This window comes from Ylistrum balloti, unplaced genomic scaffold (assembly GCF_031769215.1).
Source record: "Ylistrum balloti isolate Yb309-2 unplaced genomic scaffold, AGI_CSIRO_Ybal_v1 Utg370420, whole genome shotgun sequence".
Lineage (NCBI taxonomy): Eukaryota > Metazoa > Mollusca > Bivalvia > Pectinida > Pectinidae > Ylistrum > Ylistrum balloti.
The window spans coordinates 524369-540777 of NW_026782284.1; the positions used below are offsets into that span (position 1 = coordinate 524369).

At 34.0% G+C, this 16409-nt stretch overlaps 1 protein-coding gene across 1 annotated transcript; it reads right to left on the reverse strand.

Annotated features, from left to right (window-relative positions):
* Nucleotides 1-1057: 1057 nt before the first annotated feature.
* Nucleotides 1058-15539, reverse strand: LOC132554636 (CDK5 regulatory subunit-associated protein 3-like). Its single transcript, XM_060218953.1, has 15 exons — nt 15492-15539; nt 13973-14067; nt 13396-13527; nt 12944-13044; nt 12313-12361; nt 12015-12103; nt 11286-11375; nt 10451-10587; nt 8239-8404; nt 7695-7808; nt 6757-6844; nt 5236-5330; nt 4701-4909; nt 4236-4407; nt 1058-3873 (listed from the first exon to the last, which is right to left on the reverse strand). Exons 2-15 carry the CDS (start codon nt 14043-14045, stop codon nt 3802-3804), a joined length of 1587 nt encoding a protein of 528 aa, XP_060074936.1. The 5' UTR covers nt 14046-14067; nt 15492-15539; the 3' UTR covers nt 1058-3801.
* Nucleotides 15540-16409: the final 870 nt, after the last annotated feature.

The window sequence follows — 16409 nt, forward strand, 5'->3', positions numbered from 1 at the left end:
AACTCTACTGTATAACATCTACACATACACTGTCAGAACTCTACTGTGTAACTACACATACACTGTGTATAACATCTACACATACACACTGTCAGAACTGTATAACATCTACACTCTGTCAGAACTGTATAACATCTACACATACACTGTCAGAACTCTACTGTATAACATCTACACATACACTGTCAGAACTCTACTGTATAACATCTACACATACACTCTCAGAACTCCATTGTATAACATCCACACATACACTGTCAGAACTCCATTGTGTAACATTTTAAAGAATTTATTCTATTTCCCCTATTGGGCCCCTGCCTCTCCTGCTAAGAAGGCCAACTTCCTCGTTTTTTTTTTATGCAAAACTGACTCCTATGATTGACAGATTTTCCATCTCCTTGACTCCTCCCATGTCTGGGTATCACCTAACCAACAAGCGTTAAATTATTCCTGTAGTATATCTTTGCTCTGATTTAGGTACTTTTCATGATATGAGGTTTACAGTACAAACATTTTTGTAAGTATATAAGTACTTAATTCCACATGTTTGACATACATAGTTAAAATATATCTAGAGGACTACATGTCTAGATTTTGATATTTCTTTCAATCACTTTAGATTTTTCTTAGTCTCTCAACATTTGTGCCCTACCATCACTGTCCTAGGAGGAAGAAACAACTATATGGCACAGTTTAATCCATCATTTGGCTTTTCTGTACCTAACTCTATGCTTGTATTTAAAGGTGCTATTCACTTCTGTGTCTTTTGATATCCATGTAAGTACACATCAGTAACTGATTCATAACATACAGTTAAAGTCTAATTGTTCCTATCACAAATAACAAGTAGTTGCCTGTACTGAAACCTTGGATCAACATAGATCAACCTACTCCCTGACAACATCTTCCAATTGATGTCACAGTTTTGGTTTTAGAAGGGACAACAATCTGGATATAATATAAAGGTCCAACAATATGTTTCCAGAAAACATCTATGCATATTTCTTCAGAGTTCACATAAATATTGATTACAGGAAATACACACAAGACATTGTTTTTAATCAAAGTTTGTATTTATTTCATATACCATAAATCTTATCACAATTTGAAGGTATAACAGATTTTGGGATAGCTCAGTCAAATTATTGCTTTAAAACAAGTTTGCTGTAATGAGCAAAATGTTCCTAGTTTCAAGGAAATTTTCATTTTATTTTTCAAGCAAAGTTGAACACCAGGTCTACAGCCATCAAATACATTAATCTAAGTTGATTGGTCTCTTTTCCACAATTCAGTATTCCTTTGTTCTGTCTTCGGATTAACACACGTATATTGTAAATCAATATATAATCTTTTATTTTCAAAATTCATGACTATATATTCACCACCAAAATATCTTCGATACATGACATTTGAAATTTTCATTTCCTTATTAATCCATTTCACACAGTTAGGACACTACTATAAACAGTTTTTATTCATGGTACAATTGTAAAGGACATGATAGGAATTACCACATTGTGTGTTATCTCACATTTCCACTCAAAACTTGTACCAGGAAGTTTCCAAACCGCAGATTTCATATCCTTTAAAATAGCTCCTTGTTTGTTTGGATGAATTTGCAAGTCACTGTTGATTTCAAGTATAACTAAGGTGCAGGACAGAAAGAGATCAAACAGTTTAATAAATAGCGTTTCCATCTGCACTCTTCCACAAAAAAGGCTTAACAAGCAAAAACACTTCCTTAAATGCTATCTGTTATAATGATCTCACATGTGAAATGTTTTTTTTTTTTTCAAATAAAATATTTTACAATAGGTCAACAGCCCTAAATCTGATGATATTAACACGTAAACTGTAATAATAGATAAGCAAGAACAATGAATCTTCTTCCAAAATGGACGACTATATTAAAGTAATAGTGTTTAAAGAAAAGTTTAAAAATTCTCAGTTTAGCAGAAAATATGACAAAAATCAAAAAGGCTCTCTTGATTTCAACATTTTGAAAAGAGTCAGCACAATGACTCCACCAAATTTTAAAATAAGTTGAAAATATGATTTTCAAATGGCAGCCATATTGAATTTTGGAATATATTGTATCCAGAAAGTAACAACACCGACCATTCCTGGAAAGCTTCAGCTTCATTCAAAATAGGGAACTTGAGAAATTTAAAATAGGTGCTGTTCTGGAAAACTATTTGCCAATGGCGTGCAATCTTGTTATATGTTTTAATGAGGCCGGAAAATAACAAAACATTGTCTGCATCCTTCTCTTTCAAACTTCTGACATATTTTTAGCTCAAAAGCACTTGTGCAACTGAAGAAGTTTTAAATGATTTTTCAAGAAAGTGGTCATATTGGGTTTTTGACCTATTCAAAAAAAAAAAAAATGAAGACTTGTTCTGGACAAACTGGGGACAATCCAAGTTACTTTTGTGCAAAATCCTACAAATCAGACATGAAAAGAAGCTTAAAATGTTAAAAGTTTATGAACAGCAGACATTGTACAGTGCACAACTACAGACAGAACAAAATCTGTAATGCAGGCCCCATGTACCTCTTGATATAGTGATTTAAATACATTATACACTATGTACAAGTTTAAATAAATCAAAAATATAACAGCAAACATCAGTATTACACTCACAAAACACAAGTATACACACTCAGTAACACAAACTTACCACACTTACAACACACAAGTATACACACTCAGTAACACAAACTTACCACACTTACAACACACAAGTATACACACTCAGTAACACAAACTTACCACACTTACAACACACAAGTATACACACTCAGTAACACAAACTTACCACACTTACAACACATATATACTCACTCTCAATTACACAAGCTGATCACACTCACACCACAGATACATACTCACAGTCAATTACACAAGCTGATCACACTCACAGCACACATACATACTCACACTCAATTACACAAGCTGATCACACTCACAGCACACATACATACTCACACTCAGTAGCATAAGTTCTGCACCAATCTGTCCAACATTTGTAAACACAGCCATATTAACAACTATTACCATACCTTTACTGTTTATATTGTAACTGGTACAAAATCTTTTCTCACCAAATCCCACACATTCACGGCTCCATCCAATATGGGAAATTAACTGATCTTTTTATAACTTTCACAATCATGAATAACTACTGGAAATTGTATATAAAATTCACACCTTTTTCCTACAACATAGATCAACTGATGGACTAAACATTGAAATGTATCAATAACTATACAATGATTTTAATATGTTCACAACACATTCTCTCTCAAAAAAATGAAATGATACGATCATGAGGGAGAACAAATTCCATTACACAACAATTTCCCCCTAACTTCCTAAAGTTGTTAGATAGGTAGGTAATTAAACACTATTTATTTTATTTATATATTGTTTTTATATTGACATCAATATTACATTTTATGTTTGCCCCACAGTTCTGTGAAACAAATCCTTAATTTCTTCATTTTAAACAATTGTTTATTATATATTGCTCTCTTCGATACTTTTATCTTCGTCCATGTCAATCCAATGCTTCATGTTTCCTATATAACTGATACTGTGTCTTTCTTCCTATAGCTTAAATGTTCAATAATGAGTTGAATGAACTTCGTGTAGTGTTCTGGATATCCTCAAAATTTACTAATAAAACTCCTGTGCCGGGTAAATATTAAGGAAAGAAAAGAAATTATTTGAAGATTTGATCATCATTTGGATCAAACAGCAATCAGACAAGAACATTTCTCAGTTTTGATGTACATATATCATATCATGTTGATCTCGCCCATGATATTCACAGGTCTATTCTTGTACTTTGACGAGATTTCTCCTTCCATCTGAAAAGATATAAACAAAAGTTGTGGTTTTTTACACTAAATATGTAACAACATCATTTTCCAAACTCCCATTTTCATTTGTTATTGTCCAATATCAATGGAAGTAAACATTCATTAAACATTTGACGGTACATGTCTCACAGCACAACAAATCATGATGATACACCTCAAGCTGATATATAAGCAAGTTTCTGACATTGATACTAAGTTTTCTTGCGATCGAGTATATTCTAAACAATATTCAACCACCAGAATCATCCAAATAGTTCACTGAATACTGACAGTCATCAACGTGTTCAAAGCTGACATGAACATTTCTATATTTTCCTCTCTGTTCTATAGTTGGACTAGCGTACACTGACCTGTCTCTGCATCTCCTTCGTTTTCTGAATGATGACATCAAGTTTTGGTTCAAGCTGCCTCTGTTCCTCCAAAACCTCTTTCTTTTTCACAATCATTTCCTTCTCGTAAAATACCATCTTGTCTGCCAGTGACAATGTCTGTTTGAGGGAGTCTTTGAGACGTTCCACATACCTGTGACAGAGCCATATTATCGTGAAGATTTCTGCCATCAGGTCTAAGCAAACTTCTCAAAAAATAACTAATAAATTGCATTGAGTTCCTATCATATTCAGATTTAATATCCACACTTTGGATATATATTCCTCAAACTCTGCTGATTTAAGTGCTTTATGTTTGATTTTCCTTCAACACAACCATTAAATGTATGAACTTGTTTATAGATAATATAGACATAGAGCAAATCAAGAAAGACAGGTTTCGCTGACATATATTTACTTATATAGACAGGAAGTGCAATATATTACCTTGGTGAATTCCTTATCAACAGCAGGTGATGCATTTTTACAGAAGTCAGTTGATCAAAGATATCTTTAACCTTGGATGCCATGGTTATGACCTTGCTTTGCTCAACCTGTACCGACGATGGACCATTCTGGAACTGACTAGTGCTGACAATATCTGAGTCACTGCTCCCCTCCATCTCACAGATCCGCTGTGTCAAGAAGGCTTCTAACTGTCAACAGGAAAGAGAAATACTCATTGATCCAAAGCGTGTGGTTCAGATTTCAACATTTAAATCTAACCCTTGAAATCTGCAATGCCAAGAAATATGATTACGGAGTACTCATATGCCAACAAGACCAGCCACTATTCAGACAAATGTTATCATTTGTAAACATTAGACTTTTTCTTAAACAGTTCTGTAACATATTAACAGTTCTGTGACATATAAGTATGAAAACATTATAAAAGTTATCAATCATTTTATGTTCTAAATGTACAGTTGTAAACAAATACAAACCTGAATATTGATAGAACATGATATAAGTGATCAGTTACCTCCATGAGATCATCCATGAACTGTGTACGGGTGGTGGGATTGTCTAATACACTGAGAGCATCTGGTCCCTTAGCCACTCCCACTTCGGATTCATCTGTAAATGAAGAAATTTGTTCACTTTGGCTACCTTCGGTATATGGTATTAAACTCATAGTCACATCCATGTGATGGACAATTTTCCAGTGTCCACGTGGATGTGCAGCTTTGGAATTTTTTTAACTATCTTATTACAATCTGAGGAAAATTAAGATTTTTATTTCATCTGGAGTGTTTTTTCCTGTTTAGATATGTAATGGTAAGAAAGTGGAGTTTGTTTTGGATGAGAAATGCTTGCAAAGAAAGTTCTGTAAGATTTAGTAGATGTCAGCAGCGACATGTTATATAGAGGAATAAAAAACTAGACCCCGTGATGACTGGTGTTAGCTTTTGTATCTGTTCACTGAGCCATCGAGGTTCCCTCTTCTTACTGTTTTTATCTGATCGTATCTACCTGTGCCACATTTCTATGCTGTACATAGCTTGGACTTAGTACTGACCAGTCTCATCAGAGCAATTTTGTAGCAGGTGAATCACTTTTCAGAAACAATACTAAGAAGACAGTTTTGCAAAGTACACTCCCCACCAATACAATGCTTCAACAATGTGAACCCAAATCCCAAGTATGAGGTTCCCATGATCAGGCCCAGATAAACTTTTTCTTCGATGTAGGTCAAAGGTCAAAATGTAGGTCAAAGTGACCTACTTTTGATACACATGGCAATGCCTCACCAAGATGAACCAAATTCTCATAAGTATCAAGTTCTTGTGATTAGTAGTGTGGAAGGCCCTCGAAAACTTGATGATGTAGGTCAAAGTTCAAAATGTAGATCAGATAATTTTATTTTTGATATGTGACACACTGTCTCACCAAGATGAATTATTCTGAAGTATTGATTTTCTGTAATCAATAGTGTAGATAGGGCCTGGGCAAACATTACTCAACTTTTTAACACTATTTATTTTAAAGATTCTTTTCTACGTAATTCCACATAGGGCAGTATTACAGCTGTAAATAACATACATTCAGTTTTATAAATATCAAAATCTAACAGAAATCATTTGTCATCAATGCTATCACAATCAATTTGAAAATTATTAAGTTTTCTACTACTGTTTATTTTGGAAAAAAAACTGTTAAGTGCTTTTCGAGAAAAAAGATTTACAAACACAGCAAGGTTAAATTTCTTTACTGAAATATTACAAAGAGATATAGGCAACACCCCTAATGCCAGCTAGAAAACAAATTTCAATTTATAATATTCTGTATGTTTTTATACATCTATTTCGGTGTTCCACAAGAGCAGAGCCACTCTAGTCAATACCATTACCAACAGGGAGAGCTTACCTTTATCGTGATGTTTCACAATGACAGTGTCACTACAGTTGATATACTTACAGAAGTGGAGAGCTTACCTTTATTTGGATGTTTCACAAGGACAGTGTCACTACAGTTGATATATTTACTGAAGTGGAGGGCTTACCTTTATTTGGGTGTTCCACAAGAACAGTATCGCTCCAGTCAATACCATTGCTGTCACTATCTTGCTCAACTGACACGGTATTCTGATCCTACAAATAAATACAAGCACCGGTTGTTAACTGCCCTTACATCTGTCTTTGTCTGTAATACAGAACTATGTCATGATACACAAATTTGCAATTTTAATCTTTAACTTATTGAGAGTATTTTGTACATGAAAGTTATATTTGTGAAGAAATATCAAAGTGATATTTCAAACATAAATCCTGAAACAAATATCTGTATCTAATTCCATTGAATTATATATTCCTGCAGTAGCACTCAACTGAAATGAGGCTTAGCAAGACCTCAAACCTTGAACCATTAGGAAATGTGTATTATGAGCTCAAACAAGAAGATTGTGAAGTTTGGATACAAATCTGTGTTCTAGGATAACACTTTCCTCATATCATCATACTGGATGATTTTAATGAAGCATGATTACATGGCACAACTACAAAAGTTGAGTATGAGCATGATTTGGTGTCCTGTGTAAACGTCATAATTTGACTACATCATACTGCCAGGCTAACAGGTCTTTATCATCAATGTTTTTAAACTCAATGCAAAACAGAAAGCAGCAAGTCTCATTCAGGAGAAATATCCCATAAATTTCTTACTTTGGCAGATAATAAACACTGAGACCAAAGATATTATAACTTCTGTACAGTCTGATTATCTTCATTCAAATTCAATTAAAACAAAAACAATAAAAGTGTCGTATCAAACTAACTACAGCAAACTTTCTGTGTGTTGTATGTGTCCTTAGGAACCATGAACACTCATTTATTTCTTACTCAAGTCATATTGACGAGAATTACACTAATAAATTGCTGTTAAACCAACAAATAGTGATAAATCAGAAATAAAAGGTTTGTACTATATAGTAATAGTTTGTACCTGGTTCTCAGTCTCTGTTCCTCCCTGTTCTACCGTGATTTCTGAGATGTCGAAATTAATGTCATCACCAAAGTCAATGTCGGCTTCCATGTCAGCCCCGATGTCCCAATCAATCTGTTATAATTTACAGAAATTATTATCAAGATTACAATGGATACCCAATAGTTCACTTGTTCAATATCTTGAAATGCTAAAATTTAAAATCAATGGCATATTAATCTAGATAAGAAAATCATCAAAAGATATGCTTTGTAACTGAATGGGATAAAAATAAGAAAATTCTCTTTCTGATAGGAATACTTCGTGAATGATAAGAGGATATCAAATAGTAGTATGAATGATATATATTTTAATACTCAAACCGACCCAGGATTTTCAGTCTGGGTAGATGAGTATGCAAATTAATTCATTTTATAATTTTAGATTCAAAAATAACATAATTAAATCAAGATGAAAACTTCAATAAAACATGAAGTTTTATCTTCTGACTGAAGTCCAACAATCAAGATTTGAAAAAATCTCAGTAAGACAAAAGAGAAATTACATTTTCAACAGCCTCCGTTTGATCCTGTTCATCCTCAAGATTAATTAAAAAGGCCTTTTCCTCAACTTTCTCTGGTTTGGTGCCAGTCCTCCACTCATATGTTGTCGTGTCACCTCTCTCCTGGATGTATCTTAACATTGGTAAACATGTCTCCTGGTGCTTTTGGCTTCACAAACATAAAATTAGAGGTTAAACTTCCACAGTTACAAAGACAGATTATATTCTTGGTATGATGTCTAAATTAAATAAGTGTGAAATTTTTCAAAATGACTGAATAATTCATCTCAATGGTTTTACTAATTTGAAGATGAAACCTGTACAAAATTAAAGAACTTCTCTTAATCAGTAATTACCAAACATGTATTGTCTCTAAATAACACACTAGGATTTAGAATTGAATTAGAGTTTAATAGAATTAGCTGCACTAAAATCAACAATAGTTCAACAATGAAAAGATATGGTGAGAACAAAACATCCATTTAGTCTTCATCTTATAAACCTTGTAATGAAAACCTTCCTACATGATATATACTGGACAAAATAAGTTAAGGATCATAAATTGTGACCATAATATCTTTAAAAATTCAAATCATGTATTGCCGGTAATTGCACTCGTAGTTTCTCCAATATGTACCTAAAGTCATGTCAAAGGTGAAAGCATGTGCATCTGAAGGTCTTGCCGTTCCGCTCTAGTTAACTATGGTGGTGTGAAAAACTGACTGGTCTATTACTACAGAGGAATCTTGCAGGTTTTGATTCTGTTACTTCTAAGCTAAAAAAAGTTGAATTTGGAAACATTTAATCAACTTGTAACGAAAACTTGAAAAACTAATCATGCGAAGACATTTAAATGATATGGAAGCCGCGCGAGCTATAGGACTCCTTCAAGCTGGTCAAACTCAACGAAATGTGGCGGCACAGCTTCATGTTTCTCAGAGCGTGATTAGTAGGCTATGGAATCGCTATCAACAGACAAATAACGTCCGTCAACGCCCCAGATCTGGACGACCACGCTGTACGACAGCCCGACAGGACAGATTCATTTGCATCACGGCACGACGTCAGCGGTTTTTGAGTGCTCCTGTCTTGAATCTTCAGTTTCAGCGTGCTACAAATCTAAGGATTTCATCCCAGACAATCAGAAACAGACTCCATGCCTCTAATTTACGAGCTAGAAGACCAGCAGTCCGACCAATTTTATCCAGAGGTCATCGACAATCCAGACATCAATGGGCCACTCATCATTTGAATTGGCAATTACGTCATTGGAGAAATGTTATGTTCACAGATGAGTCTAGATTTTTTGTGTTGACTTCCATGACGGTAGGAGGAGGGTATGGAGAACCCAAGGAGAGCGCTATGCAGACTGCTATGTTGTCCAGCATGATCGCTTTGGTGGTGGGTCAGTGATGGTTTGGGCAGGGATCAGTGTTGACTTCCATACAGACCTCTACATCATAGACAATGGATCTTTAACAGCTGTTCGATACAGGGACGAGATTCTACACCCTATAGTAAGGCCCATTGCAGGAGTTGTTTGCCATGATTTTATTCTGATGGATGATAATGCTCGTCCTCACCGTGCTCGTGTGGTCAACGACTATCTTCAACGTGAAGCAATCGTTCGCATGGACTGGCCAAGTCGTTCTCCTGATCTGAACCCTATCGAGCATGCTTGGGACACCTTGCAACGCCGGGTTTCAGCTCGACCTAATCCGCCACAGAACCGCCAACAGCTTATGATTGCTCTGCAAGAGGAATGGCAGCGCATCCCACAGATCAGCCACCGACGACTAATAAGGAGCATGTGCAGACGTTGCAGGGCAGTTATTGATGTCAACGGAGGTCATACTGCCTATTAAACTGCCAATTGCAGTTTGATGAGTTTTCCTTGTCTACATGATTAACTTGCTCTACTTCCTCTTACACTTTGATTTCAAGGGTGCTGTTACTCAGGGTTATCTGCTCTTGGTAGCAATTACCACAAATGAATTTGTTTTGTGTAATTAAAGACTAAAATGAATGTTCTGTCATTAAAATTTAAAATATAATCATATTATTATTTGAATGTAAAACTGCACTGTTTCAAGTTTATGATCCTTAACTTATTTTGTTCAGTATATATGTCAGTCCTATTTGGGTAAGGTCATACCAGCCATTTACAGTGAGAATACATTATTTTGATGGCATATTATCTGTATCATTTGTGTACCTGTTCATGACAAAGCTGATAAAATCTCCATAAAACTTTACAGCTTCCTGTAAATCCTTTGTTGAATCTGCGATTTTATTGAAAGTCACAGGGAGGTCTTTGACAAGGGCAGATAACTCGGACTTTATTTTATTTCCCTATAAATACAAAGCATTTTGTGAATAAGATTAATTTTGTTTTAGACACATCAATGATAGTTACAGACATACAAAATGTGTAGAGTGTTTGTTTGTTCACTGCTCCTTGAACAGTCAAGATAACTTTGAGCTAGATTTCCCTACAAGTAGCTGAGGATACCTTTCTAACCATATGGCAGACCTATCACATGCCACCAAATAAATATAGGGTGAAGTGTTTCACCAAGAATACAATCATGGCAGTATAGGACAGACACTGATTCCAGCTCTTGAGAAACACAATGGGCTCGAGGAACAGATGGAGTCATGGATAATATGAGCCATTGGTAGTTACTAGTTATAGAGGGATTGTTATCTATACAGACAGGGAATATGTTTAGACAGATGACAGATGTAAACAGCCAGATAAAGACATGTTATCATCACCACAGTTCATCGTTATAGATGGCATGGTTTTTTTTCAAGTGCTGAATGAAAAATTGTACCACAAAAAATAAATTACTTTGTTATCCATGATTTATCTACATTTTAATATGTCTGAACATTTACCACCAAAATAAAAACATGTAAATGACAGGACATTACCTATATATAGCATTTTAAATTTCCAAATCTTAATGGACCACTTTAGATAATCATGTGTCATATATTCTGGGACCCATAGGTAGATTAATTGGTAATTGATCTAAAGTTTTTACCTCAATTCCCATTTCCTTACACCTGGAGTTGTATTTCTTACGTAATTCTGCAGCCTTGGTGATATAATCTGTCTCTTTTTTATCACATTCCTACAACATAACATTGTCTTGTTACATGGTGACATAATCAGTCTCTTTTTTATCACATTCCTACAACATAACATTGTCTTGTTACCTTGGTGACATAATCAGTCTCTTTTTTATCACATTCCTACAACATAACATTGTCTTGTTACCTTGGTGACATAATTAGTCTCTTTTTTATCACATTCCTATAACATAACATTGTCTTGTTACCTTGGTGACATAATTAGTCTCTTTTTTATCACATTCCTACAACATAACATTGTCTTGCTACCTTGGTGATATAATCAGTCTCTTTTTATCACATTCCTACAACATAACATTGTCTTGTTACCTTGGTGACATAATCAGTCTTTTTTTTATCACATTCCTACAACATAACATTGTCTTGTTACCTTGGTGACATAATCAGTCTCTTTTTTATCACATTCCTACAACATAACATTGTCTTGATACAATCTATCTAGTTTACAACGAAATCTTCATACACACTAAACAGAAGGATGAGATTACAGGAATTTTAACTGCACAACATAGTTTTTCAATCAATATGATTATCACTATCAACAGAATAGATTATGTGTAGTTGGAGATTTTTCAACCTATGTTAGATTACGATCAATTAAAGTCATAGATGTTTCTCACCTTTTGTACTTGCTGACACTTTGCAATCTGTTTCTTTAAAGCTGGAACTTCATAATTTACATTCCGTGCAATCATCTGGGCTGTCTCTCCTTAAAAAACCACAGAAATATTTCATATTGCCATGCGTAATGAATTCTACTACAACCAGTATTTACAGTTTACTTCCCAAATGATTGTGTTATTTTCTCTTTTTCTTTCCACTTTTATTTTTAGCACTAGCAGGAGACAGACAACATACCCTGATAGATTTTTATATTTATAGACTGCATTTTTTGCCCAGGCAATAAGTTTACCTTACCTAAATACACTCCATCTTTCTCATACAGCCTGATGATTTCCACCCAATCCTGAAATACATTTAATCCAGTGAATCACCATTTACAGAGGTATAGTCATTTCGAATAGGAACTGGTCACAATACATGTAGCTGTCAATTAATTATGAATTGCTGCCATATGTTTTCATTCTGCTTTTAAAAAATTTCCCTGATTGCCAAAATTTGTGATCTATTGAATGAACCAGGATCCCAAGATCATTATGACTGCAGTTGAATTCTTGTCAATAAAACCATTAAACAGCTTTAATCTAAATGATAAGTATATTTTATATAGAAAGTGTCAGTGTCATGGTTGTTCTAGAAACTGAATAACTATATCTAGCATGATATACTGACCGTACAATGCTCTTCAATACCACACATTCTTACAAAATATAACCCAAATCAACTTACATTTTTTGTTTGTTTGTTTGTTTGGGATAAATTTCATGATTTAATTATATGTGCAATACAAAAAGATCTAATTCATATCTGGTGTGTATATAATAAATTTGACTGACACCGTATGTAAAGCAAACACTAAACACTTCACAACATTCTGATCTACAAATTATTTTTCACTCTACAACTAAATGAAAATTGACAAATTTACCTTCATTTTTTGTGATGAATACTGCCCAAACATATTCTTCTTTCCTGACTCACTGTCCTTAAGTATTGCCACAATTTTAACACAGTGAAAGTAGTTGACATCTACAAGAAATGTTCATGATACATTTCATTCAGTAAAATAAAGTTATTTCTGTCTGATCAAAATATGTCTTTTCATTAACCCTTACATGACAGTTTGAAGCAGATTCACACATCAATTTCCTGAGCCCAATACAGTACATGTGTGCTTATACTCTTATATGAATTCTTCAATTTAAAAAAGAGACATTTACATTACTATTCAAGTCTGGCTTTATCTGATGTTCCTTTGTCCCACGCCGCATGTAAATCAGTTCTTGTTAAAAAAGAGTACTATTTCTCAGTATTGATGTCACTTTAAACCTTTTATCAATTTGTTACTTTAATTAACTGATTAAAAGTATATTATTTTACATGTTCCTTCCAGAAGCTGTGTAATTTCCTCTAATGCTGGCATGTCCTGTATTGCCTGATTAATCTTTTTTCTGATGATGACCATGCAGGTGTGCCATTCCTTGTCACAATGTCGACGATTGATAAGCCAATCTGCCAGAAGTAGAAAAGAAAAATTTTACAATATACTCATATAGCTATACACATGTATCCATGAAATGCAAACATATATTCTATTACATTCTTTCACTATTCCCCTTCAAATAATACAGCTATTGATTTCTAAATTTTAATTAGTTCAGATTCTATTTAGATTACATACAGCTGGATAATTTATTAACTTAAGATGCAGTTATATCTCATTATTATACTATGTAATAGATAATGTACTGAAAGATAGCTACACAGTGCAGCAGAACTGGGATTGTCCAATTACTGGTGACCAGACAACTCCTTAATTAGTTAAAGAATCAATGCATCTTACTATATAACAGAGTTTCCAGGTGCCAAGCATTGCTTGACCATTGTATTTTTCCTTTATTGTAATTCTGATGGGACAAATTCTGAAACAGAATCTTAATGCATCTGATATATTTACCTAGTAATTTGTTGAAATGTATATCAATTGGAATATTTTCAGCAGCAGAAGTTTGATTTTGTGAAGATGCCATTTTTGTAAACCCAAGTTGTTTTCTGAAATGATACATGTTTTAAAAATGTAAATAATTAACTGACATAAAACATTAATCATACACAATGAAGCTATCAATAATCACTATTATTTACATGATGGTTTCCAATGCCACATAAAATATTTGATATTGTATAGATAGCTTGTCTTGAGGAAACATTTTAGTATACAAATGCTAGCTAGCTACTACATGTATATACCATGATGTGAAAGAAAATGAGGATAACAACAATTTTGGGGATTCAGATATTTGTGTCTCCTGGACTCACTCAAATTATCAGACAATCTCCATATCTCTTAGTATTTGGACTCATCAAGATTTAAGAGTTGCATTAGACCCCCTACCTCACCACATCCCCTGGCCCACCCCCAGCCCAACTCCGGCCCAACCCCCAGTGAGTTTCAGACCACAATGGATGAATTATAATCTCTATTGGAACAGTTTGCGAAATAGAAAAATATGATTTTTTTCAAACAATGATAAATTAATCATTTGAAAAAATTACCAAAATGACAACATCTTTAACCTGCCGCTTTGAAAATGGTGCACACATGTGAACAAAAACAGCCATTTTGCACAACAAACTTTTATTTTGAAAAATTTCTCAACGATAGTTCTTTGTGTTATCTGTACACTAAATCTTCGTCATAGCTGGCTAACTTAAGTGTATCTGTGACTTAATGATGACAGACCATTAGTCTCCTATGTGGTAGACTGAAAATTTCTGTCTCTAGGTATAGTTACGACAGTACCATATTGTGTTGGGTAGAATTGAACAGCACCAGACTTTGCCATGCTGTTATTAGTATAACTGATATTGGTGGAGCAATTTCATTTTTCAAGTCAAACCAGAACGAGATGAATACATGCTGGAATCGTAATTAGTGAAGAAAATAAACTTGTTCTATTGTGAAATAATTCCAATACTTATGGGGTATGTTAAGGAAATATTATTTGATTCATCGCACCCAAGGTGGATGCATTTTCTATCGTTTATAGGAACATTTACGTTATGTCTCTAAAATTAACATAATCAGTAAAAATACAAATACGCTTTGAATGTGAATATTGACATTTGATTATCATTATGGAGTCAGAAATTATCCGCCTACCTTTGTGGTATCTGTGGTCATTTCATATCATAGATATTCCGATACAATTATTAACTTTTAGGTTGCAATTCATCGACGTAGCATAGCTCATGAGATATAATTTTGAAGGGGTCCGAAACTAAGGCACACTTAAAAGGTCTAGACCTAATGATATCGCTGCAAACGTCAGGATCCCTGTCAGTCAGAAGGACAGACCGTTTGCTGCGTTTTTAATATACCAGTCTATGTGTGCTATTATTTTTCATTTACCGAAACATGTGAAGCAAAAACAATTATTTGTTGTTAATACTGAGACGTCAAGTTCCAAATTTACCTCTATTTCACCACCAGCTGTTGAATTTTCAACGTGTTGTTTACTAAAATAAATCTACCTTCCGGTTGAAGAGTTCTTACTTAAGGTGCGTTCGAATAAAACTTCGTAGTGATTGCTATGTATTCGGTTTCCGTGAATGTTACACCAGTTTAATATTATCACGTCATTTTTTCGTAATGTCACGCACTGATCAATGGGGACCATTTTAAAGGGAAAATGACTTCAAGTTTGAAGTATTTTAAGATTCGTTTCCATTTATATGTGAAACCATCATTTCCAGCTCGCTAATAAAATAAGGTATATCAGAGACGTATATAACACATATATATGTTATATACGTCTCTGGGTATATTAATCAGACTTGTTGATAAATCACCTTCCAAATGGAGCCTGATGTACAAATTTTGTAAAATCCTATATAATGTACATTCTTAAAAATTCTGTTTTTGAGAAAGATAAAGAAAAAATCAAATGGCGGAAATCTGTCTAAGGTATTTATCTTGAAACCGGCTTTGTCGGAATGCACCTGTCACGTATATTTTACTGTATTCAGGAGATACGAAAAACATTTGTAGTTAAACACCTTCGGTAATTCTACAGAATTACTCTCTGAACTTACTTAAATATTACTTTTAACAATATAGCAACTGTCCGAGCGAAATAAGCGATTGTATATGTTGTGATGAACAAGTTTATTTGTGAATATCCATACATTCATACCCATTGAAGTTTGGAGATATATTTTCGCGCGTGGAAATTATTGTGGTGCACGTCATCAGGCAAAAGTCAACGATACGCCAACGTTAGGTAAATAAAGATTAAATCCTAAAAATGTTAATAATTTTTTTTATGGTCAGATTTTCAATCAATGTTACAGGATAAATAGAATACATGGTCAATGTCTGAAAATATAAACTG